The sequence below is a fragment of the Rhinichthys klamathensis genome, unplaced genomic scaffold (assembly GCF_029890125.1).
Source record: "Rhinichthys klamathensis goyatoka isolate OS25496 unplaced genomic scaffold, OSU_Roscu_1.1 h1tg000407l_1, whole genome shotgun sequence".
Taxonomy (NCBI): Eukaryota; Metazoa; Chordata; class Actinopteri; order Cypriniformes; family Leuciscidae; genus Rhinichthys; species Rhinichthys klamathensis.
In genome coordinates this window covers 1,058,678-1,079,794 of record NW_026606908.1, presented here as the reverse complement: position 1 = coordinate 1,079,794, position 21,117 = coordinate 1,058,678, and the positions used below count along the sequence as shown (strand labels likewise).

Genomic DNA, 21,117 nt, shown 5'->3' with positions numbered 1-21,117 from the left:
TCTAATAAACAGTTTGAAATGAATATTGATTTTGAGATTAAGATGAAAGATTACATTACCTTATAATGCGAATGTTTCTTTGTTTTTTGACTGTCAAAATGGAGACTATATCCTGCCCTTTTTTAAACCCAAAGACCTGAAGGCTTATTAGATTTAATAGAAAAGCTAAAACCTCTTCCATTATTTCCATAACACATTTTTCTCTAGACATATTTTTACAGGTTGATTTCAGATTCTGACACAACGAGCCGGATATCGGAAAGCCAGCCATAATTTTTCCATTGTAAATAATATGATTTTCTAAGCCTGTGTCCTCTCCTGTTTTATTCTAGGAAAACTGTCTCTGGAGGAGTTCATCAAAGGGGCGAAGAGTGACCCATCCATCGTGCGTCTGCTACAGTGTGACCCCAGCAGTGCAGGACAGTTCTGAGAGCAGCCTCATGCTTCGACCTTTTATTTATTTATGGGTTTTAATTTAGTTTTTGATATAGTCGCAGGGAAGTGATGGCGGGTCAGGTGTTTTTTCCAGAGTAGGGCATCTGGGTCTCATCAGACTGAGCTTGGCCAGATCTAGTAACACACAGACACACACAGAGTTATTGGCTGTGCTATCTCTGCAAGAGGCCTGTGATGGAGTGAATCGGGGAACTAGAGCGTTCATCTGAGCTCCAATCACTTCCTTCCTGATTAGAATAGAGCTTTCAATGTCATGTAAAATACATAGTTTTATTTTCTCTGGGTATTAGATGCAACAGTTTAAGCGTGACCAAGACAGGGATTTAAGATGGGAAATAATTCATGCACCCAGTAGAAGAGAATATTTTGTTCCTAATTCTTTTCTTCTTCTTTTTTTTATGTATAAATCTGATGCCTGAATCATTGTTCAAACATGACAGCAGTGGCATCACTAGTTTTTGTTAAACACCTCAGCCTTAGTGATCTAAATATCGGGGAAGTTTTTAACTTTATTTAGATTAGATTATATAGTTTGGTTTCTCTCAACTCAACTTCTCTCAACTTTATTATTGGCAGATCACAGTATTATCCCATGGGACCAATAAATCAGGCATGTAGATTTTGTAATTGTACATGGAAGTTTCCTCGCGTTATGCTTCCGATCTGAAGAGCCTTATTAGTGCTGGAAGCGCACATTCGATTTAGTGTGGATTAGTCTGGTTTTGGTCGTACAGTCTACTGTTCGAATGACATGAATTGAACTGCGTACTCTTTTTCCAGTTTTCTAATGTTTGTACTCTAGTAACTGTAGGCCTGTATATAAATCTGAAGTATCAGACACGCATGCAAAACTGTACGCAAGAGTTCCATCTTAGGATGCAGCGATGGGTTTATTGACGTTTTTAGCAAAAGCATGTAACATCAAGTGTATCTGCATTTGTGGACAGGAGAGTATTTGTGTGATTTGTATGCACGTGTTGTGGTGAATATCAGTTACAGCCCTGTTCGCTCACCCTGGTTATAGGTGTCGTGATGCATCTTTTGCATTATCGCAGAACGTTTTTGTTACTGAACAAGAACTAAAGCTTTATTGGTTCAAAGCTTCTTTGATTTTTAGAATCACTTTTATCTTTATCTCTGGATTGTACACATGAGCATCAAGTTACTGAATTGCCTTAAACGCACTCAATGTTTCTGTGGGTGAGTGGTTTTTATATGGCTTTTTTTTTTTCTTTTAAATCAAGCTTAAGTTGCAGTAAATTTGCTTGCTTTTGAAATGATAATCCTTCACATGTTGGAGAGTTTAACTATGCTCTTCATTCACTATGAAGACTTTAACTATGCTTCCCATTCACCCCTTGAACAGATGTAATTATGTTGACAGCCTCTTACTGAATCACTCATTTCAAAATGACATGAAGTGTGTAAATGGTAATAGGACCCCATTGCTTTTCAAATGCCCCTTGCACTCATGTGGTACCTATACTCGTGTCCATTTCACTTGAATTCAACAGAAGGTAGAAAGCATTTATTCAGAACTCCTAATAGTTCCCATATCACCCTCTGTCGTGCTTTTAGTAATCATGCCGAAGCCACATAGATCCACACTCCTCCTCCTGCTCCTGCTGATGTCCAGTGTTCTTGGTGTCCCTGTGAACGTCAAATGCCTCACCGCAGTGCATTTGGTTCTGCTATACTGTTAATGAACATAATTGAATGTTTTTATCATTTTATTTTAATCTTTGAACAACTGCTGTTTTGTAAAAATATTGAAAAAAGAAAAGTGGCAGGTCAAAACTGCTCTATTTCATGTTCGATGCATATTTTATGTAGTTTTTCGTTCTTTTTTTGTTCTTTTTAAACATCTGACGTAACATTTCTGTATCACAATTATATCGTGGTCAGGTGCCAAAAATATGAATGCAGTATTGTATAAATTTATACTGTACAATTGTTATTTGTTAAACAAATTGTTTGTAATTGTTGCATTTTGTAGATTTTGTATGGTAATCTGTATTTTGTGACTGTAGATTTGAGACATAGAAATTTGTTTTGGTTATCATATTGAGCAGAAATTAAATCTGGAGAGAACGGAGTGTGTCTGAAGATTTTTCTTTTCTAAAAGCAAATAAATGCAATGGCAGCTACTAATAGAAGCTCCCCAAAAGTGGTTGAAATGTAGTAGTACCCACTTTGGCCACAAGATGACATAAAAGAAAAGGCTCCAAATAGAAACTTAAAGGGGTCTGTCTGGTGCTTCATTTATAGAACCTTTCAGGGCTTTTATGGATTAAGATTTAATTAGTTTGTTTTTATTTTCATTCAGTGTTATTAATTAAACTGCTCATACACATACTTTATCACTAGAAAACTAAATGTAAACCTGTTAAACGTGAAAGCATTATGCAATATTAAGACATTTCTCCTTATTTTTTTATTCTTAAATCGTTACATTTGATTCACCCTAATCCTTCTGTGGTTGCATTCTTAGGTTCAGTTAATAAAATCTAAACATAAATGGATGAAAAGCAAATAAACACTACAAATAATTTATTGATTTTGTATAGTTATGTATTCTAAAATATTCTTTTAATTAAAGTGACTAGGTATTGGTATTCCATTTGTCTCCACAAAATTGTCCGCTCCTAAAATAGCATTGACTTGATACTTTTGTTTGACACACATTTCAAATTCCATCACTTTTGAAAGTCTTTTATTCTTCCCAATGTTGTGAGTGCTGTTGCGACGTCCTGCCCAGCCCAGGGGCTTCAGCGAGGAAACATTACACATGTCTGAGAGACTCTATATCACTGTCTTTGTAGAGCTGGAAGATTAGATGGGGGATGAATCAAATCTGAAATGTCCACTACTTCCCACCACCATATATTAATGTGAAAGGGAATTGTTCTTTATTTAACTATGCGAAGGTATTCGTACCCCTTAGTTTTATTTTATTTTGTTGCTGCATTATGCTATTCTGCTCACTCCATACACTATAATTACAACAAAAAAAAAAGATTTGTTATAACTTTGCACATTTATTAAAAAATCAAAAACTGAAATTTAGCTCAGGAGCATTCTAATTTCGCTGGATCATCTTTGAGATGTTTCTACACTTCGAGTGGAGTTAACCTGTGGCAAATTCAATTTAAGGGCCATGATTTGGAAAGGTCAACTCTCAATAAAAGGTCTAACAGCTGAGAATGCATATCAGAGCAGAGCACAAACAAAGCCATTCAGCGGCAGGCCCTTTGGGAAAGAGAAATATAGAGATGTCCTTAATCAAAACCTGGTCCAGGTCCACCTTCCCACAGGACAATGACCCCAAGCACACAGATAAGACCATGCACAGGCTTAGGGACAACTCTGTGAACGTCCTTGAGTGGCCCAGTCGAAACATCTCTGGAGAAACCTGAACATGTCTGTCCACCGATGATCCCCATCCTATAACGGACAGAGCTTGAGAGGATCTGAGGAGAATTCAGATGTGCAAAGCTAAAGGTGCTTCAACTAAGTACTCAGATAAGGCTATAAATACTTATGCAACATAATTATTTCAGTTTCTTCTTTTTAATAATGTTGCAAAGTTGATATAAGTGTTTACAATAACAAATCTTTTTTTTTTTTTTTTTTTTTTGCTTTGTAAAGGGGTGAGGAGTGTAGATTGATGTGAAAAAAAAGTCATTTAAAGCTGCAACAAAACAAAATGGGGGGTATATGAATACTTTCACAAGGCAAATCCAGAAGAACTGTGACAACCTGTGAAGAGTTTTAGGCAGTTGTGTAAAAATGCAGTAAAGTGGGGATGCTTTAAAAAAATGTCTTAAATAGATTTTATGTATCAATTAACTTCAATTAACTTAAATCAATATTTGGTGTGACCACCCTTTGCGTTTAAAACAACTTGCACAGCTTTGAAGGTCGGTTTCCTCAAGCATCTTGGAGACGTTGCGCAAGTTCTACTGGATTTAGTCTGACTCCGTTTTTTTCTGTTTCTTCATGTAATCACAGACTGACTCAACTCAGTGTGGAGCAGAGACCGGCTGACTCCTTACAAAAACCTCACTGGATTATTAAACTAATGGTTAAAGGAATGTTTGGAAATGTAAACTATTTCCTACTGACACACTACAGCAAAAGATATGAGTAACTGGCATTTTTTGGGGTGAAAATACTAACATGCCTAAGACTTTTGCACAGTATAGAGTGAAAAATATTAAAAAAAAATTAGCCTTTGGCATTTACTTTTTTCCACATGGAGTGAGAGATTGATAGAGAACAGTAGCCTACCATATTAGTTTAGTATTTTTAGGAGGCACGAGTGTGCTGTTGTAAACTATCTGGTTTCTGTAGATTGGGACGGGCCTTGTTCCCATGCTCGGGCAACAGATGACATCATGTGAATCATGTGAGTCAGCAGGGTTAGTCCTGAATTGCTCGCTGATATTTTCCCATCAAATTGAATTTAATATGTTGTATATGCAAGTGACATAAAGCATGTACACCTCAAAAAGGTGGTGCGTGAGAAAGATTTTCTTCATTTGAATTATCTAACAATTAACAGACACACACACAATATGAGGATACTGCGTATAACGTTTTCAGAAGACAACTCTCTCCAGAAGTTGGACTGGACTGGCGCGACTGGTAAAATGTGTCGATTCAGTGTGTGTGTTTGTGATGTATAAACTACTGTCACATTTTGCTAACAAAGCAGAATCGTTACCTGTCAGACGGGTAGAAGCTGAAGCGTTTCTCCAGGTCAAAACAGGTTCTTTTTCTTTTCAGGCATGCCACACCTCCTGTGAAATGTCCCATGAAGTGTGATAAGGATTTTTTTTAAAGCAAATTAAACGGGGAAAAAAGCTTTTTAAAACAATGAAAAACAGACTGATAATATATGTATTTGTATAGCCTATGCCTCTCTCTCTAAATGTCTTCATGTTGGTGAAAATGTACTGAGGTGTCAGTTTCGGTTCCCATGACTGACAACAGTAGGTCATTAGTAGATTTCACCTTCTAGTCTTGTTGAAGCCTGCTCATCTGTGATCTGTCACGTACACAATTGCACTTAAATTATGACGACTGAGTTTCTTTAAATATATATGTATTTTTTTTTAAACATTTTATTGGTCTGCTGAGCCCAGGCCAGCCGCAAATCCCAGATCCCCCCTCGATCCAAGCAAAGAAGGAGCTGCACATTTGACTACTTTAAAACAGAGCCACGCCTGTTAGTCTAACAGACACTTTTATTTGCAGCCCTAACAAACAAATATCAGTCTGCTGGTCAACAATAGGTGTATTTGGTTAAGCTCAGACGGCTAAACATGAACAAACATTCCCCTTTCCCAACAAGAAGAGCTCGAAACATAAGTCATATTTCATTATACTCAGTTGGTTAAATTAAATATAGACAACTCTGCCATCTGCCAATGTTATGTAGGCTAAAGTACAGACCTAAAAATCTCGCTCCTTGCTGAGCTTCTCAAATCATTCATCTTTTTTTCACTCTATAAACAAAGCGTATTACCTACAGGTTTTTTTTTTACTAGTGGTTAAGCCAACATTTATAAAAATTTTCCATAAAAACGCCTATCGAGAAATTTGTCATTGCGCAATTAATGAAAAATTCCCACGAACAGAATGATTCTCTATTTCAGATGCATGTTTTTAACAGTGTAACGTGCAGGTAGGGGCCACGCCTTCTTTCTAATTTTCAGCCAATCACCGTGTCCGAATCAAAGCTGCTGCGTGAGGATTAGCTGGCTCGTCTCCTCCTCCAGGTAACGAGAGCTCACCTTTGCTTGCTCACAATAACAGTCACCTTGAGACTTGCCAGAATTAACACAATTTACCGCTTGATCCTGAATGTTTGGCTGTTCACCTTTGTGCGGAACAGACGGAGGATGCTGTAATGAGAGTCGGATGCGAGAAGTTGTTTGACCTGTAGTCCGAGTTTTCTTTCAGCCGTTCCCTGCGACTCACCTGCCGCATCTTCACCGACCTGAAAGTCCAGTTTCACTGTGGAAGCCCCGCACTGCACATGGCTCAGGAGGAGAAGTAAGTCGCCAAATGTAAACACTAATGCTATCTGTAAGAAATTGCTAACGTAATTAAATTATATAGCGACAAGTTTTTAGACTAGGAATGACGTGTTGTATTTTCATATGTGACGTCACGTTATCGTGACAGGTTGTTGTGTTTGATAAAATGCTACGTAAATTTGTCAAAGCTTGCTTTGATCAAGTGGTTATTTTATTACATTATCTAAAGGTAACCTAAAAGGAAAAAGGAAGAGGCACACAAATAGAACCCTGAGGAACTCCCACTAAATTGTATTATTATTATTATTATATCTGATAACAGATCACTCTAAATTTTCTGTAAAGCTGATTTGAAACAATATGTATTGTGAAAAGTGCTATACAAATAAATGTGAACTGAATTATTATTATTATTAATATGTTTAATTATATGAATATTTGTTTTTATTTACGTATTTAGATGATTACCAGTGTAAGGGGTTCCAAACTATATACACTGCAACAAGAAAGAACAAGTGTGACAGATTGATGGCTTTTCTTTTCCTTTTCCTCTTCTGTTTGTGTTTGTTTGCTGTAGAACAACTATAACGGTGGGCCCGGGCAGGTGGCTTATATTAGCTAACATCCTTGTACAGCCCCTCCCATGCAACCCTTCCTCACTGTAGTATCAATATCCAGCAGGATATAGTCCATTGTCCCACAGAAAAAAAAGCAGTTGTGTGGAAAATGTAAAAGGATAGTTCTGGGAATTTCAGTTGTATGCTCCAGCCCTTTGTAAAATTAATGAACCCTAAGGTTTAGAGAGTGGTGGTATTATTGGGATCAATCCTGTTGTCTATGCTTCAGATTGTTTGATGCATGTATATGTATAACTTCAATCTTGTGTGTGTATATCATCATACTCGTACCTAGACCCTTTTATGTGCCCTCTTTTTAAAATAGCGTGCCTGTATTTTACAGTAAGCGTCTGGTGGTGGTGGTTCCTAATGAGATGACCATTCCATCACGCCGTACCTTCACGAGTGAAGATGAGGCATGGAAATCTTACTTGGAGAATCCACTGACCGCTGCCACCAAGGCCATGATGAGCATTAATGGAGATGAGGATAGTGTGGCCGCCCTGGGAATCCTTTATGATTACTATAAGGTCAGAGGTCATCTGTAACACACTACAGTTAAGAAGGAAATGAATGTGCCGGTTAAGGGTGTAAATATTTGAAGACAGTGTGTTATTATACCCATCTCTTTTCCATTTAGGTTCCTAAAGAGAAGAGGCTCTTACCAGTACCCAGACTTCCAGAAGATCATGAAAAGAGGTCAGTCAATCACACAATTTGTTAAAGCTTGCTTTGATCAAGTGGTTCTTTTATCACATTACCTAAAAGTAACCTAAAAGGAAAAAGGAAGAGGCCCACGAATAGAACCCTGATGAACTCCCATTTATAAAATAAATGTGAATTAAATTATTATTAACATAACAATTTGAGTGAAAGATTGATCCTTGTTATCCTGCGTGATTTGGGCTTTGATAGTAGCCAGTAAATCATTTACTTGCATTTTGTTTATAGAATCTTCTTGAATATTTCTTCATTTTAGGCCTTTAATTTAATTCTTTATTTTAAAAAAAAGTCCATGTTCCGACTGGAATAATTTGAACTAACCCCTTTGATTTCTGACCTCTTTCTTTCAGTCGGATCGGTCAAGATGGTTTTGAATCCACAGAGAATCGTATTCATGTCCTGAAGTCACGTCCAGTCAACCTGTCCTTGAATACGGACATGCACAGTGCAGAAAGTAAACAAGACCTGTTTGATACCATGCCGGTTGAGGGGGGTGTTGTGGCCACTGTGAAGGCTGAGGTTTATCCTCAGTCATTCTCCAGCCATCACCAGCAGCAGGGGCTTCAGTATCAGCGCATGCACTACCATTCTTTACAGGTCTCAGCGAGCGCCAGCCACGACGGATACGCGAAGGATGAACAGTGTAGTACACCAGACAGTAGCACCTATGAGGACTCCTATCCTGAAGAGACTGTGGTGAGCTTTCTGCCAGTTAATGACTATCACTGGTAATGGTAGCCACAGGCCATTGCACATCTCAGCGATAATGTGTAATGCAGTTTAGAACAATCTGTTTCTTCGGTACGTTCACACGTCTGTCATATACTGTTTTTCAGAAGTACAGAGCGCCCACCACAGTAGGGGCTGAACATTTCGGCCAGGCACGTCCAGGGGTGTAAGTACAGCAACCCTTAATCTTTATTTACACTACCATTCAAAAATTCAACGTCTGTAAGATTTTTTTTAAATGTTTTCTTATGCTCAACAAGGATGCATTTATTGAATTAAAGTACAGTAAAAACAGTAATATTGTGAAATATTAATGCAAAACTGTTTCTATTTTAATATACTTTAAAATGTATTCATGTGATGCAAAGCTGAATTTTCGGCAGCATTACTCCAGTCTTCAGTGTCACATGATCCATTAGATTTGGTGATCAAGAAACATTTCTTATTATTGCCAATGTTGAAAATAGCGGTGCTGCTTAATAGTATTGTGACACTTTTTTAGGATTTTTTTAATGATTTGAAAGTTCAAAAGAACAATTATTTGCAATAAAATGATGCAACAACATAACATTGTAACAATGTAAAAGTCTATACTGTCACCTTTGATCAATTCAATGCAAATTTGATCACTTTTATTGCTGTCAAATCGATTAATCTTGATTAATCGCATCTGACATAAACGTTTGTTTACATAATATATGTGTATATGTATTATGTTTATATACAGTATATTATTATGTAAACACAAACTTTTATGTTAGATGCGATTAATCAAGATGAATTGATTTGACAGCACTAAAAAACAATTATTGAATCCATTTAAATTCTAAACTTAAATTATTTCTAGTTTTAAAAATTCTCTGTAAAAGTACATTTGAATCACAGTAATATGGATCTCTGTATTAGAGCCTCCAAATTCTGAGCCATGTCTCCGTATTTTATTAATTTTGTTAAATAGCAGTGGTCCTAAGATTCAAATTCAGGAACTGTTCCTCTGTAGACTCTCTTTTATTATTGATTTTTTCTAGTAAAACTGCTTGAAAAGAGGGATGCATCATTTAGACAACACTGATCATTATTGATGAATGATTATATATTAAATATTTATATGTTGAAGCCAATATATTGGCTAATATTAGATATATATCTACATGAGGCTGATTACAAAAAAGTGCCCACCTATAATGAAATAACAGCAGAAATCTTTCTTTTCCCACAATTATTTAACAAATATAAGCCTGCTACTATGTACAAAAATATGCAAGTGTGTGATGGAAAATGGGAAATGGAAGGTTCGATGATCATTTGTTTATGATTTATTGCCATAAATATATTGACTTTTATACTAATCAGACCCATACCATAAGCGATAATATTAAAAAAGTTACATTAGCATCTCTTTTCTTAATGAAGAATGTGAACCATATAGCATGTGAACTTCCCAAAATCTTTGTTGAATGCAGACTTGCTTACAAATATAGACAAACATATACATTTTTTTCCCAAAAACATTCTATTCACACAAAAGTGTTCCCATCCTCTCCTATAGAGACATGTTCCAGTACAATATAGAAGCGAGTCGTTCGGCCCGTGAGAAGGCAGGCGAGGGACCCATGATCTACCTGAACAAAGGCCAGTTCTACGGCATCACTCTCAGTGAGACCGGGGCCAACAAGGGCCTTCGTCACCCCATCAGTAAAGTGCGGGTGAGTTCTGCTATTACCATGACAAGCACTCTTAACCCTGCAGCGTATTTGATATGAAGGACCAGAAACATTGTAATGCAACTCTTGTCTCTCTCAGAGTGTAGTGATGGTGGTGTTCGGACAGGAGAAGTGTCGAGATGAGCAGCTCAAACACTGGAACTACTGGCACAGCCGTCAGCACACGGCCAAACAGAGAGTCCTTGACATAGGTGAGATTCTGCCTGATGTAGATCTTTTACTTATGTCTTAAAGTGCCCCTTATGCTATTTTAAAGGTTTATTTTGGTCTAATTTGGTTTAAAGGTCTAATTTTGTTTTGGAGGACAATGTTTACATTAGGGGTGTTGAATCTTGCTCCTGGAAGGCCACTGTCCTGCAGACTCAGAGTTCAGCTCCAACAGTCCAACCCCATTTAAACACACCTGAACCAGCTAATGAGTGTTGAGGGTAAGTTGGAGCAAAACTCTGCAGGACAGTGGCCCTCAGGACTGAGTTCGGACACCCCTGGTTTACATGCATCCAAGATCAAAAAACACAAACTTTCTCATAAGTCATAATATACATTGCAGCATCAGCTCTTTGCTCAGTGTCTAAAATGGTTCGTTTAAGGATTCAGTCTCTCTAAACTCCTCCTTTCGGAGAGCCTACTTTGCTCTGATTGGTCAGATGGCCCAGTCTTGTGATGGGTTTTACCGTATCAATTCCAGTCCAGTATTTATGTCCAGTACAAATATCTAAATATTCTTAAATCAAGATACTTGAGAAAAAAATGACTGAAGATAATAGTCTTGTTGTCTGAAAAATGTTAAGTGCAAAAAAATGTTGTGTTAAGCACAAAATTAAGTGCTTTATGCTTTAAACAAGAAAAAATATCTGCTAATGGGGTAAGAAAAATAAAGTTATTTTCCCTTTAAATTTAGTTTATTTTTCTTTCCCCATTAGCAGATATTTTTTTCTTGTTTTACACATAAAGTCACTTAATTTTGATAAAATTTTCAGACAACAAGACTATTATCTTCAGTCATTTTTTCTCAAGTATCTTGATTTAAGAATGTTTAGATATCATTTAGACTTCATACCTTAAAGGGATAGTAGACAGTTGACTGTAGCCATTGACTTCAATATTATTATTTTTTCCTACTATGGAAGTCGGCTACCAACATTCTTCAAAATATCTTAATTTGTGTTCAACAGTAGAAAGAAACTCATACAGGTTTGGAACAACATGAGGGTGAGTAAATTATGACGGAATTAAAAAAAAATTGGCTGAACTGTCCCTTTAAGTAATTTTGCTTCTCAACTTGATTTAAGGATGTTCAGATAGTTGTACTGAAACAAGACAGAAATACTGAGGAAGAAAATATTATTTTGCAGTGTTCCCAATAGTGATGACTGGATTTCACATGCAATGATTGGCAGAATAATGGTAAACATGACCGTGCCTTAAGAATGACAATACGCAGTGTTTCGGGGTGTGTCTTTGTATGTGTGACTCTACGTGTACATCTATTCTTTTTTCTCTTTTATGCTCTGGGATACCAGAGTCCCCTCCTTTTGTTCATCTTTTTTTCTTCCCAGTTCTACATTCACTTTATTTAAGGTGTATCCTAAAAAAAGGGTCTGCAACTTTAGCACAATGCTTAGGGCAAAGTATTCCATCATAACTCCCAGTTGGGAAGCATAAGGACAATGGGGGGGGGGGTCAGGTTTTTTTTGACACCTGGGGGGCACTGTGATGGTCTTCTCCGTGGCAGCTGGCAACCTGACGTGGTTTGGGAATGATTTTGGAAGAAAGAAACCCGATCTGCTGATCCTGATGTTGTCCTGATTTGAATAACAGTATCCAGGGATTTTTCATAGTGCCTGAGGCTGAAGATCAGGATTTGAATAGGAGCGTTAACCGTTTAGGAGGGGGGAGTCGAATCCTCAGACAAACGGGAGCTTGGGAAAGGGTCCTGCTCTTTTGTAAACGGAAGGCTTGAGTAACATCTGCCATATATTTAAGCGGAGTTATATTTACACAGCAGGCAGGTACCGTGTCATAGACATGAAGCGTGTAATAGAACGCCCGCGTCTGAGGTCAAAATTCATCTCGCTGTGTTTTTTTTCTTCTTTTGAATCTTTAAATGACTCTGAATTTAACCTGAAGTGCTCAAATTTGTTTGCAGCTTTGCATATTATATTCATATTTTACTCAGGGCAAAACATGAAAATGCTTTTCCCACATTTATCTGGTCTTCGTGTTGTTTGAAAATACAGTGGGGTGCAAAAGTCTTTGTGAAAAGTTAGCATTTTGCAATTAATATTATCAGCATAACTATTCGAGTTACAAGTTGAACTTGATAATTGGCATGAATTTGAGAATGTCTTTTATATAGGATTTGGTATTGTCCACCGAACAGCACTCAAGCTGGTAAAACCTGATGATCGTGTTCTCCTGCATGATTTGAGCTTGTGCTTCAATGAACTGGACTTTTGCACAAAGGAGTTCAAATGGTCACGACTTTGGTTAGAGACTTAATGTTGTGGAATAAAACTTGTTAATAATATAATGTAAAATAATATTAATTATTTCTTATTCATTTACATCATGTAATTTCTTGAATTAAAATAAAATGAGTACAATAAATTCAATGTTTTTAAATTTTAATTATCTAAATTATTACTATTATTTTAGTCATTTTATGTATTTGTACAAATAATTAATAATATTGTTGAAAATTAAGTGTCCCCCATATATAGTGTTGAACCCCACTATACACTGTTAAGGTCTTAAAGAAAGATATGATCAAAATATAACTAATATTATCTTTTCACTACTCCTCTTTCACCCCTCAGCTGACTATAAAGAGAGCTTTAACACCATTGGCAACATTGAGGAAATCTCATACAATGCTGTGTCCTTTACCTGGGATGTCAATGAAGAGGCAAAGGTGAGTTTTTACCTGGATGTTAAGTTCGCTATGTGTGGGTCAAGCTGAAGTTGTTTGCTAACAGCCGCTCAGCCTTCTCCTCCTCTTCCCTGCAGCGTCATATTCCCTGTCAGGAGGCTTTTTCCAGTGCTTAACAGGCTTCCTTTAAGTGCACTCTTAAGGGTGGAGGTCCACCCAGTGCTCATGGTCAATATTTGTCTTTTAAAATTGGCCTTTTGAAGTAGCCTTATAATGTAATGGCAATAGCCAATGGAAGACTTAATAGAAGAAGCCCTAATCTTTGGGAAAATGGTTTCTGGAAGTTTCCTAATTCAGATAATGTGTGAAGTTTGCAAAAACATAAACATTGTTATGCTTTACGTTTTAAGAGCCAACTGATGGTGATTTGATAGTAGCGTAGAAGGGTGTTAAGATTTCAGTGATATTTGCTCACATGCACCCACACGCACATTCACACAGAAAGACAGAGCCCACACTAGGGAGATTTGTCCGTGTAAGCGTTTGCTAACGGATTCCTGTCAGAATTGATCACGTGGCCCTGAGAAAGCAAGTGGTTCTCATAACATTGAACAACAAGCTCCTCTATGAAACAACAGCTACAGGCACAGACATGAAAGAACGGGAGACCGTCAGTGGGAAACTATTTTCACCTCGGGCTGAAAGATTCGCTAGCTTTCATCTTTCAACAGTCGTTTTTCCAGTGTCTCTTGATGTATTGGCATAAAACAGGTTACAGTTGGGAATATTTCAAATCAATTTTGTTTTGCTTACTATTTGAATAAACCACTGACAGGCACACAATGAATGAGTGGTTATGCGGTTTTGTTTAGAGTCGCAATTTAGAGATTTTATTTGAAGATTTAACATTCAACGGAGAAAATGTTTTATTCCATAATGAAGGTCACATCTGATGGAAGGTTTTCTCTGCAAAGAAGCTAGATTTGTTTGTTTTTTAGATTAAAGATAGACTAGTGCTAAAAAGATTTACTGGGAAGCAATCCCAAAATAGCTTTTTATTCAGGACGAGTCTATTAATCAGACAGTCTGTAAAGTGTGAAGCTGAGGTGTGTCATTTCACCACCTCTAACATGTTTCCCAGGAACTATGTCTGCCATTGGCCAAACCGATAGTGCCGCCCCCTAAAATGATGCCATTGGTTGGCATCATTTTAGGTTAAAGTGGTTAAAAATGCATTTTTTTGCATTCCATTGCACTGCTTTTTAAATGTTTTTTTTGTTTTTTTGTAAGTATGTGCAATGTGGGCATATTGACTAGCACTTCAGAAGAAGTTTTAAAAACATGCAGTGGAAAAACGCAATGTCTCGAGACACGTTTCTGCTGCATAGACAGGAACATAACACTCACAGATGTCCATCTAGCATATTTACAGAAGCATGTTTTCTAGTCTTGAAACGCAAAAACAGGTTCCATATGAACGGCCCCTTATTCCACTGTTTTCTAGTTTTTAAACGGAAAAACGCAAACATTCCCCTTACGGTTGAGCAGCTTGGTGTGGAAAAACTTCCCCCTGGCTCTCCTCTCATAAGATAATAAGACATGATTGCCTGACCATACTTGACATTTTCCAAGCTCAGAGATGCATGTTTTGTCAAGCTGATGTTTGCATGTATCTCATCTTCTTCTTCTTTTTTTCAGGTTTTCATTACGGTGAACTGTCTGAGCACGGATTTCTCCTCACAGAAGGGAGTCAAAGGTCTTCCGCTTATGATCCAGATTGACACCTACAGTTATAATAACAGGAGCAACAGACCCATCCACAGAGCCTGCTCGCAGATAAAGGTCTTCTGTGACAAGGTTGGTGCGGCATCTGTGTGACTGTCGGTCATATACCTGCATTTGAGTCACAGACCTCAATCGGTTCATTTGCACAAGTTATACAAAAGTACCTACAGTTACAGTGGCAATTTCCTGTGTTTGCCATTGCCATTTTCTGTAGTGGCTGTAACCACTACAACACTACATGTTAGTCAAGTAGAGTATTATTAAGTAGGTTTCATTTCTATTTGTACATTTTTTTCAATCTCTTTCTACTGTCTTTTCCTAAAGTGGTGGGAGTCGCTACTCCAAAAGCGGTGGGCTTTTGAGTGTATAATGAGGAATTATGACTTTATGATTCCAAATGCTTTATAACAAGATTGTAAACAGTATTTACACAGTTAACATGTACTACATTCTCACTTAGGTTTCATGAATTAATATACTTTTCATGGATTTGTTCATCTTGGTTAATTTAATTTATAAATATACTTTTGTACATTGTAATATCATGGTAGTTTTTTAGTGGTATTACATCACTTAATTTTAAATATTAAAATAATTAGTATGAGTAGAAATTACCCAAGATTTAAAAATGCTTTAAATTCACGTTAACTATTATGTAATCTTATTGTATACGCAGTCTTGATATATTCCCAACCAATCCTGAATTAACTTCTGTTCACTTAATAGTAAATAGTGGTGTCTTCACTTGTGACATTTTTCGGGTATTATTCTTATAACTATATTTGTGTATATACTCATAACAGTAAATTTCCTTTCAGAATCATCTTTGGCTGGTAGAAAGGAAAAATAAAATAAACAAAGAGCCTTATGTTGTGCAGAGTTGTGTTATAAAATGTTACTCTGCACAATGTAAGGGCCTTTGTTTATTTTATTTTTCCTTTCTACCAGCCAAAGATGATGACACACACATCTGACTGACAGATAAACCACACGCTCATGTTGTTAATGTTGTGGTTATTTCCGCAAACAGTTTGCTTCGCACATTCAGTTTAAAAGCAACACAAGTAAAAGAGGGCAAACTTGATCATATATTCACTGATCTGTGAACATTAATTTTACAATAGACTTCGTCTATTGCTTGGTCCATGCAATAAATGCATGTCCTTGAATGAGTGGGGTTTCTAGCATATTGGGTGGACAAAATTACAATTTAAAATCAGAATATGAGCATAGCTCACTTACATAATCGAAACTTTTGAGATACTGATTCAACACACTATTATTAAGCACCATTGAGTGGCAAAGTGCGTTTAACCCTTAACGCAATGATGGGCGCTGCCATGGTAGCAGTACCAGTAAAAAGCCAGCTCGCCCCTGTTGCTCGGATGGCCCTCAACAACAGTATGATAACACAAACTCATCTCTTCTGTACAGGGAGCTGAGCGAAAAATTCGGGATGAGGAGAAAAAGCAGCTCCGGAAGAAGGTCAAAGGTCAGACTGTCGGCCAGGGTCATGATGGTGAGAGTTCCGTCAATCAACCAAACATTTATTTATGCAATGTGGTGCGATTATCCTTAGATGCTGTATCCATGAATCATACATTTTGCTCTGAAAATGGATAAAATGCACTTCAGTCATATCAGCTCTCGGCATGACTGTAAATGTAATTATAGGTTTGGTCTTGGCAGACAGTCACAAACTTGCTGCTTTTGACTCGAGTCACTGGTTTTCATTCACCCTGTTAGGTAAGAGAGGAAGTTTCGCCACTTTATCTCAAAAGAGGCCAGATATTACACTTTTCAAAACTTTGTCGGACCTGGAGTCCCAGCCTGTCCTCTTCATCCCCGATGTCCATTTGAACAACCTCCAGAGAGCCGGTCAGGTGAGGAGGAATGATCAATGCAGTTCTTAAAGTGACAGTACTGAATTTTGGGGGGGTTGATGTGAAATACTCAGAAGTAATTATAATGACTTATAGGATATTTCGAAAGCACTGTCATTATGATGTAGAGCATGTGCAGTTTTAAGTCTCTATAATGTTTTCTCTTTGTTTATAGGTGTTCAGTTTTGGTGTTGAAGAAATAGAGAGTGATGGGTCAGTGTCATTACTGTGAATGTCCTCGTTTAATCTAATTGTATTGGTATTTAGGGATGCAAGATATGGCTTTACCATACTGGTTATCTGTAGATTTTTTTTTTTTAAATGTATGATTGTGGAGGATATTTATTTTCCCATTTTTAACTGTACATGATTAATTTTCCTGTTTTTAGATTTACCTTTGCTGTCATCTAACTTATCACTTAAATGTATTTAAAAAAACACTAATAGCAATGTAAAATGTAATCTTTAGCAACTCTTTGAATGAGTGTCTGTTTTTCATTCTGTACATTATAATGCTGTGATGCCTAAGTTTGCTTAATCGCTGATTTTAGTTGAACTGTTTTATTTTTTAATCTATTTAGGCAAAATATTTTCAAATTATTAGCCAGTTATTCGTTTTTGACGATAACATGAAAATAATTATCACCTTTTAATCTAATTTTTTGATGCATCACTATTAAGCTCGGCAAACATCAGACCAGTAGAATCAATCCAGTGTGTTTCAAATTTATCTTCATTTATTTCTTGCAGTAATAATTGTGACATTGAAAGGATTCATCACAGAAGTATAAGAATTATAGATTCATCTGTTTCTCATGCAGGCCGGCCATGAAAAGATCGTTCGCTCATCGGTCAGAGGACGATGTTTCTCCGCCCGTCAAATACTGCAGAGAGGACAAGAGAGGTATGAATTACTGCATGTGAGATGTACATGTCAAGGCAACAGAATATGTCCCATTCTTCTATATTAATGCTTTTTGATATTCATTTATATACATGCCTGCACATTATGTTTCTGCAGTCCTACTGTACGTAAGGAGAGAAGCTGATGAGGTTTTTGATGCACTGATGCTGAGGTCTCCAACACTGAAAAGTTTACTTGAGGCAGTAAGTTCAGTGTCACGCAGCACATGGGATTTACACTTTGTTTCTTAAAGGGATAGTTCACCAAAAAATTTCAATTCTGTCATCATTTACTCAGCCTCATGTTGTTCCAAACCTGTAGGACTTTTGTTCATCTTCAGGAACACAAACACACTGTGTAACACACGAGAATGAAGCTCATTGGTTCTTGCAGAAGCTCAAACGTGCTGCGTAACACGAGAATGAACCTCATTGGTTCTTGCAGAAGCTCAAACGTGCTGCGTAACACGAGAATGAAGCTCATTGGTTCTTGCAGAAGCTCAAACGTGCTGCGTAACACGAGAATGAAGCTCATTGGTTCTTGCAGAAGCTCAAACGTGCTGTGTAACATGAGAATGAATCTCATTGGTTCTTGCAGAAGCTCAAACGTGCTGCGTAACACGAGAATGAACCTCATTGGTTCTTGCAGAAGCTCAAACGTGTTGCGTAACACGAGAATGAACCTCATTGGTTCTTGCAGAAGCTCAAACGTGCTGTGTAACATGAGAATGAATCTCATTGGTTCTTGCAGAAGCTCAAACGTGCTGCGTAACACGAGAATGAACCTCATTGGTTCTTGCAGAAGCTCAAACGTGTTGCGTAACACGAGAATGAACCTCATTGGTTCTTGCAGAAGCTCAAACGTGCTGCGTAACACGAGAATGAACCTCATTGGTTCTTGCAGAAGCTCAAACGTGCTGCGTAACACGAGAATGAAGCTCATTGGTTCTTGCAGAAGCTCAAACGTGCTGCGTAACACGAGAATGAACCTTATTGGTTCTTGCAGAAGCTCAAGCGTGCTGCGTAACACGAGAATGAACCTCATTGGTTCTTGCAGAAGCTCAAACGTGCTGCGTAACACGAGAATGAACCTCATTGGTTCTTGCAGAAGCTCAAACGTGCTGCGTAACACGAGAATGAAGCTCATTGGTTCTTGCAGAAGCTCAAACGTGCTGCGTAACACGAGAATGAAGCTCATTGGTTCTTGCAGAAGCTCAAACGTGCTGCGTAACACAAGAATGAAGCTCATTGGTTCTTGCAGAAGCTCAAACGTGCTGCGTAACACGAGAATGAAGCTCATTGGTTCTTGCAGAACCTCTTACAGAAGCTTTACCACAACTTATGTGTGCATTGATAAGTGTTTATATGTGAATAAAAGCCTAAATTCAATCTGTTTATCATATAAAGTGACCTTGTCTCTTTAGAAAATTTTGGACTAAACTGCTCAATTCACATGGGATTAGTTTTACCATCTCTTTATGAACTTTTTGAAGCTTCAAAGTGTTAGTTGCGTAGACTGTCAGTGGAGGAAGAGAAAGCTCTCGGATTTCATCAAAAAGATCTTCGTTTGTGTTCCGAAGATAAACGAAACTCTGACGGGTTTGGAGCGACATGAGGGTGATTAATGACAGAATTTTCATTTTTGGCCCTTTAAGAGGAAGAAGTAATTGGGTATTACACTGCATTTGGTAACGGGTCAGATTACTTTTCCATTGAATACAACAGGGTTGGAAATTAGCCATTCACAGAGGTTTTTTTGTTTAAGCTGCTGATTTTAAGGTCTTTTTCTCCCTCAAGATATCAGGCAAATATTCTCTTCCTGTGGAGAAGATGACTAAAATCTATAAGAAAAGCAAGAAAGGGTGAGTAAACATTTGCCTGTACAAAATCCGTTCTCTCAACTTTTATCAGTGCTAAAAAGCAAAAATATATGTTTTTGTGTTGTTTTGAATTGTTTTAATGTTCACTCTCATTCAACCACTAGTATCCTGGTCAACATGGACGACAACATCATTCAGCACTACTGCAACGAGGACACGTTTATCCTGGCCATTGACAATCAGGCCGACTGTTTCCGGGTCACTCTCACTGAAATTTAAGTGTTAGTGCCGCAGTAACGTGGTTCTACTGAGAGAACCTGATTGGGACCCTGAAGCAGCAGCACACAATTCATTCTGTGCATCAGCGCTCCTATTGGGTTCTTATGACATCTGTATTAGAAGATGAAAACGCCTTTGGAAGTCATTGACTTGGGAATGCACTTCAGTGGACCTGCTGGTACAGATTAAATTGTTTAAATAAACATTATGATGGAACTGTGGAACTATGATTATCATATGTCTGAACAGCACATAAAAATGCTCTTCCAAAGCACTATAATATGCCAGTCAAGTTTAATGGCTTTTTTTTTTCTCTTTGTGCTGTCTCCCCCTTGTGGCCAACAATGTGCAGCCGTAAAAAAGTACCAGACTTTAGCAAGCGTTGACTTCCTTTATCAATACTTCGACGATATTTAAACATAAAGAGATCTTTACCATTCAAGGAAGACATGTGTGTTGTACATTATATCCACAACAATGCCATGAATACACTACTCTTCACCTTATGTGTTGCATTGAATGCATATAGTTGACCCATATTCCTGATTGTGTTATATGTTGTTTTTTTTAAAACATACCTTGTACATATTTTTTATGGTTGTATTTTATCTGTTGAATAAATAAGTCGAGAGTATCTTCACTGTTGTACATACACATGTATTAATTTGGTAAACTGTTGACTGACCAATTGAAATTTAGGGTCTTGTGGGTCTTGAAAGTGGTTGTTGCGTAGCAGTCAATCGAGGGACAGAAATCTCTCAGATTTCATTAACAACAAAAAAACATCTTCATTTGTGTTCTGGGGATGAACGAAAGTCTTCCGGTTTTGGAATGACATGAGGGTGATTAATGACTTTTCAGAATTTTCATTTTTGGGTGAACTAACCCTTTAAAATTAAAAGTATTATTAAAGATTAATCATGTTTTGTTTTTTGTTATAATGTTGCAGTATTTGTTTTGTTTTTTTATTTGTATGAAATTTGCATAAAATGTGTGTCCTTGCTTTTGCTAAATATTAGTTAATTGTTTTGGTATAGTCTGTGCTTGTTCAGGAAAAAGAAGAGAACTGAATTTAAAACCACTTATCATATCACATTTTAATATGCAAACACACCCTTTGTCTCTTATTTGTTTCCCAGGCGTTAGGTGTGTAATTATGCAGGAACAGGTGTCTCCATCCCGGTCTATGTATAAGGAGGTTCGGTCTTTAACCCTAGGGGGGGAGGGGGGAGGGGGTTTGCTTGCTTTGAGTCTGATAACTGCTGATTCCTGTTGCAGTGTT

The 21,117-nt window shown here is 37.4% G+C and overlaps 2 protein-coding genes across 2 annotated transcripts in view; both read left to right on the top strand.

Moving 5' to 3' along the window:
* ncalda (neurocalcin delta a) overlaps nucleotides 1-2,551 on the top strand; it is a 59,807-nt gene extending 57,256 nt beyond the window's left edge. The window contains exon 5 of the mRNA XM_056234889.1: nucleotides 333-2,551. Coding sequence (XP_056090864.1) covers nucleotides 333-430 — 98 coding nt within the window. The 3' untranslated portion in view covers nucleotides 431-2,551. The remainder of the gene's footprint in view (nucleotides 1-332) is intronic.
* Nucleotides 2,552-6,237: 3,686 nt separating this feature from the next.
* Nucleotides 6,238-20,191, top strand: grhl2a (grainyhead-like transcription factor 2a). Its single transcript, XM_056234886.1, has 16 exons — nucleotides 6,238-6,516; nucleotides 7,461-7,647; nucleotides 7,758-7,816; nucleotides 8,191-8,536; nucleotides 8,677-8,735; nucleotides 10,119-10,275; nucleotides 10,373-10,484; nucleotides 13,113-13,207; nucleotides 14,864-15,022; nucleotides 16,385-16,469; nucleotides 16,697-16,833; nucleotides 17,009-17,046; nucleotides 17,655-17,737; nucleotides 17,855-17,940; nucleotides 19,534-19,598; nucleotides 19,721-20,191. The coding sequence occupies exons 1-16, from the start codon at nucleotides 6,500-6,502 to the stop codon at nucleotides 19,833-19,835; spliced, it is 1,800 nt and encodes a 599-aa protein (XP_056090861.1). The 5' UTR covers nucleotides 6,238-6,499; the 3' UTR covers nucleotides 19,836-20,191.
* The last annotated feature ends 926 nt before the right edge of the window (nucleotides 20,192-21,117 follow it).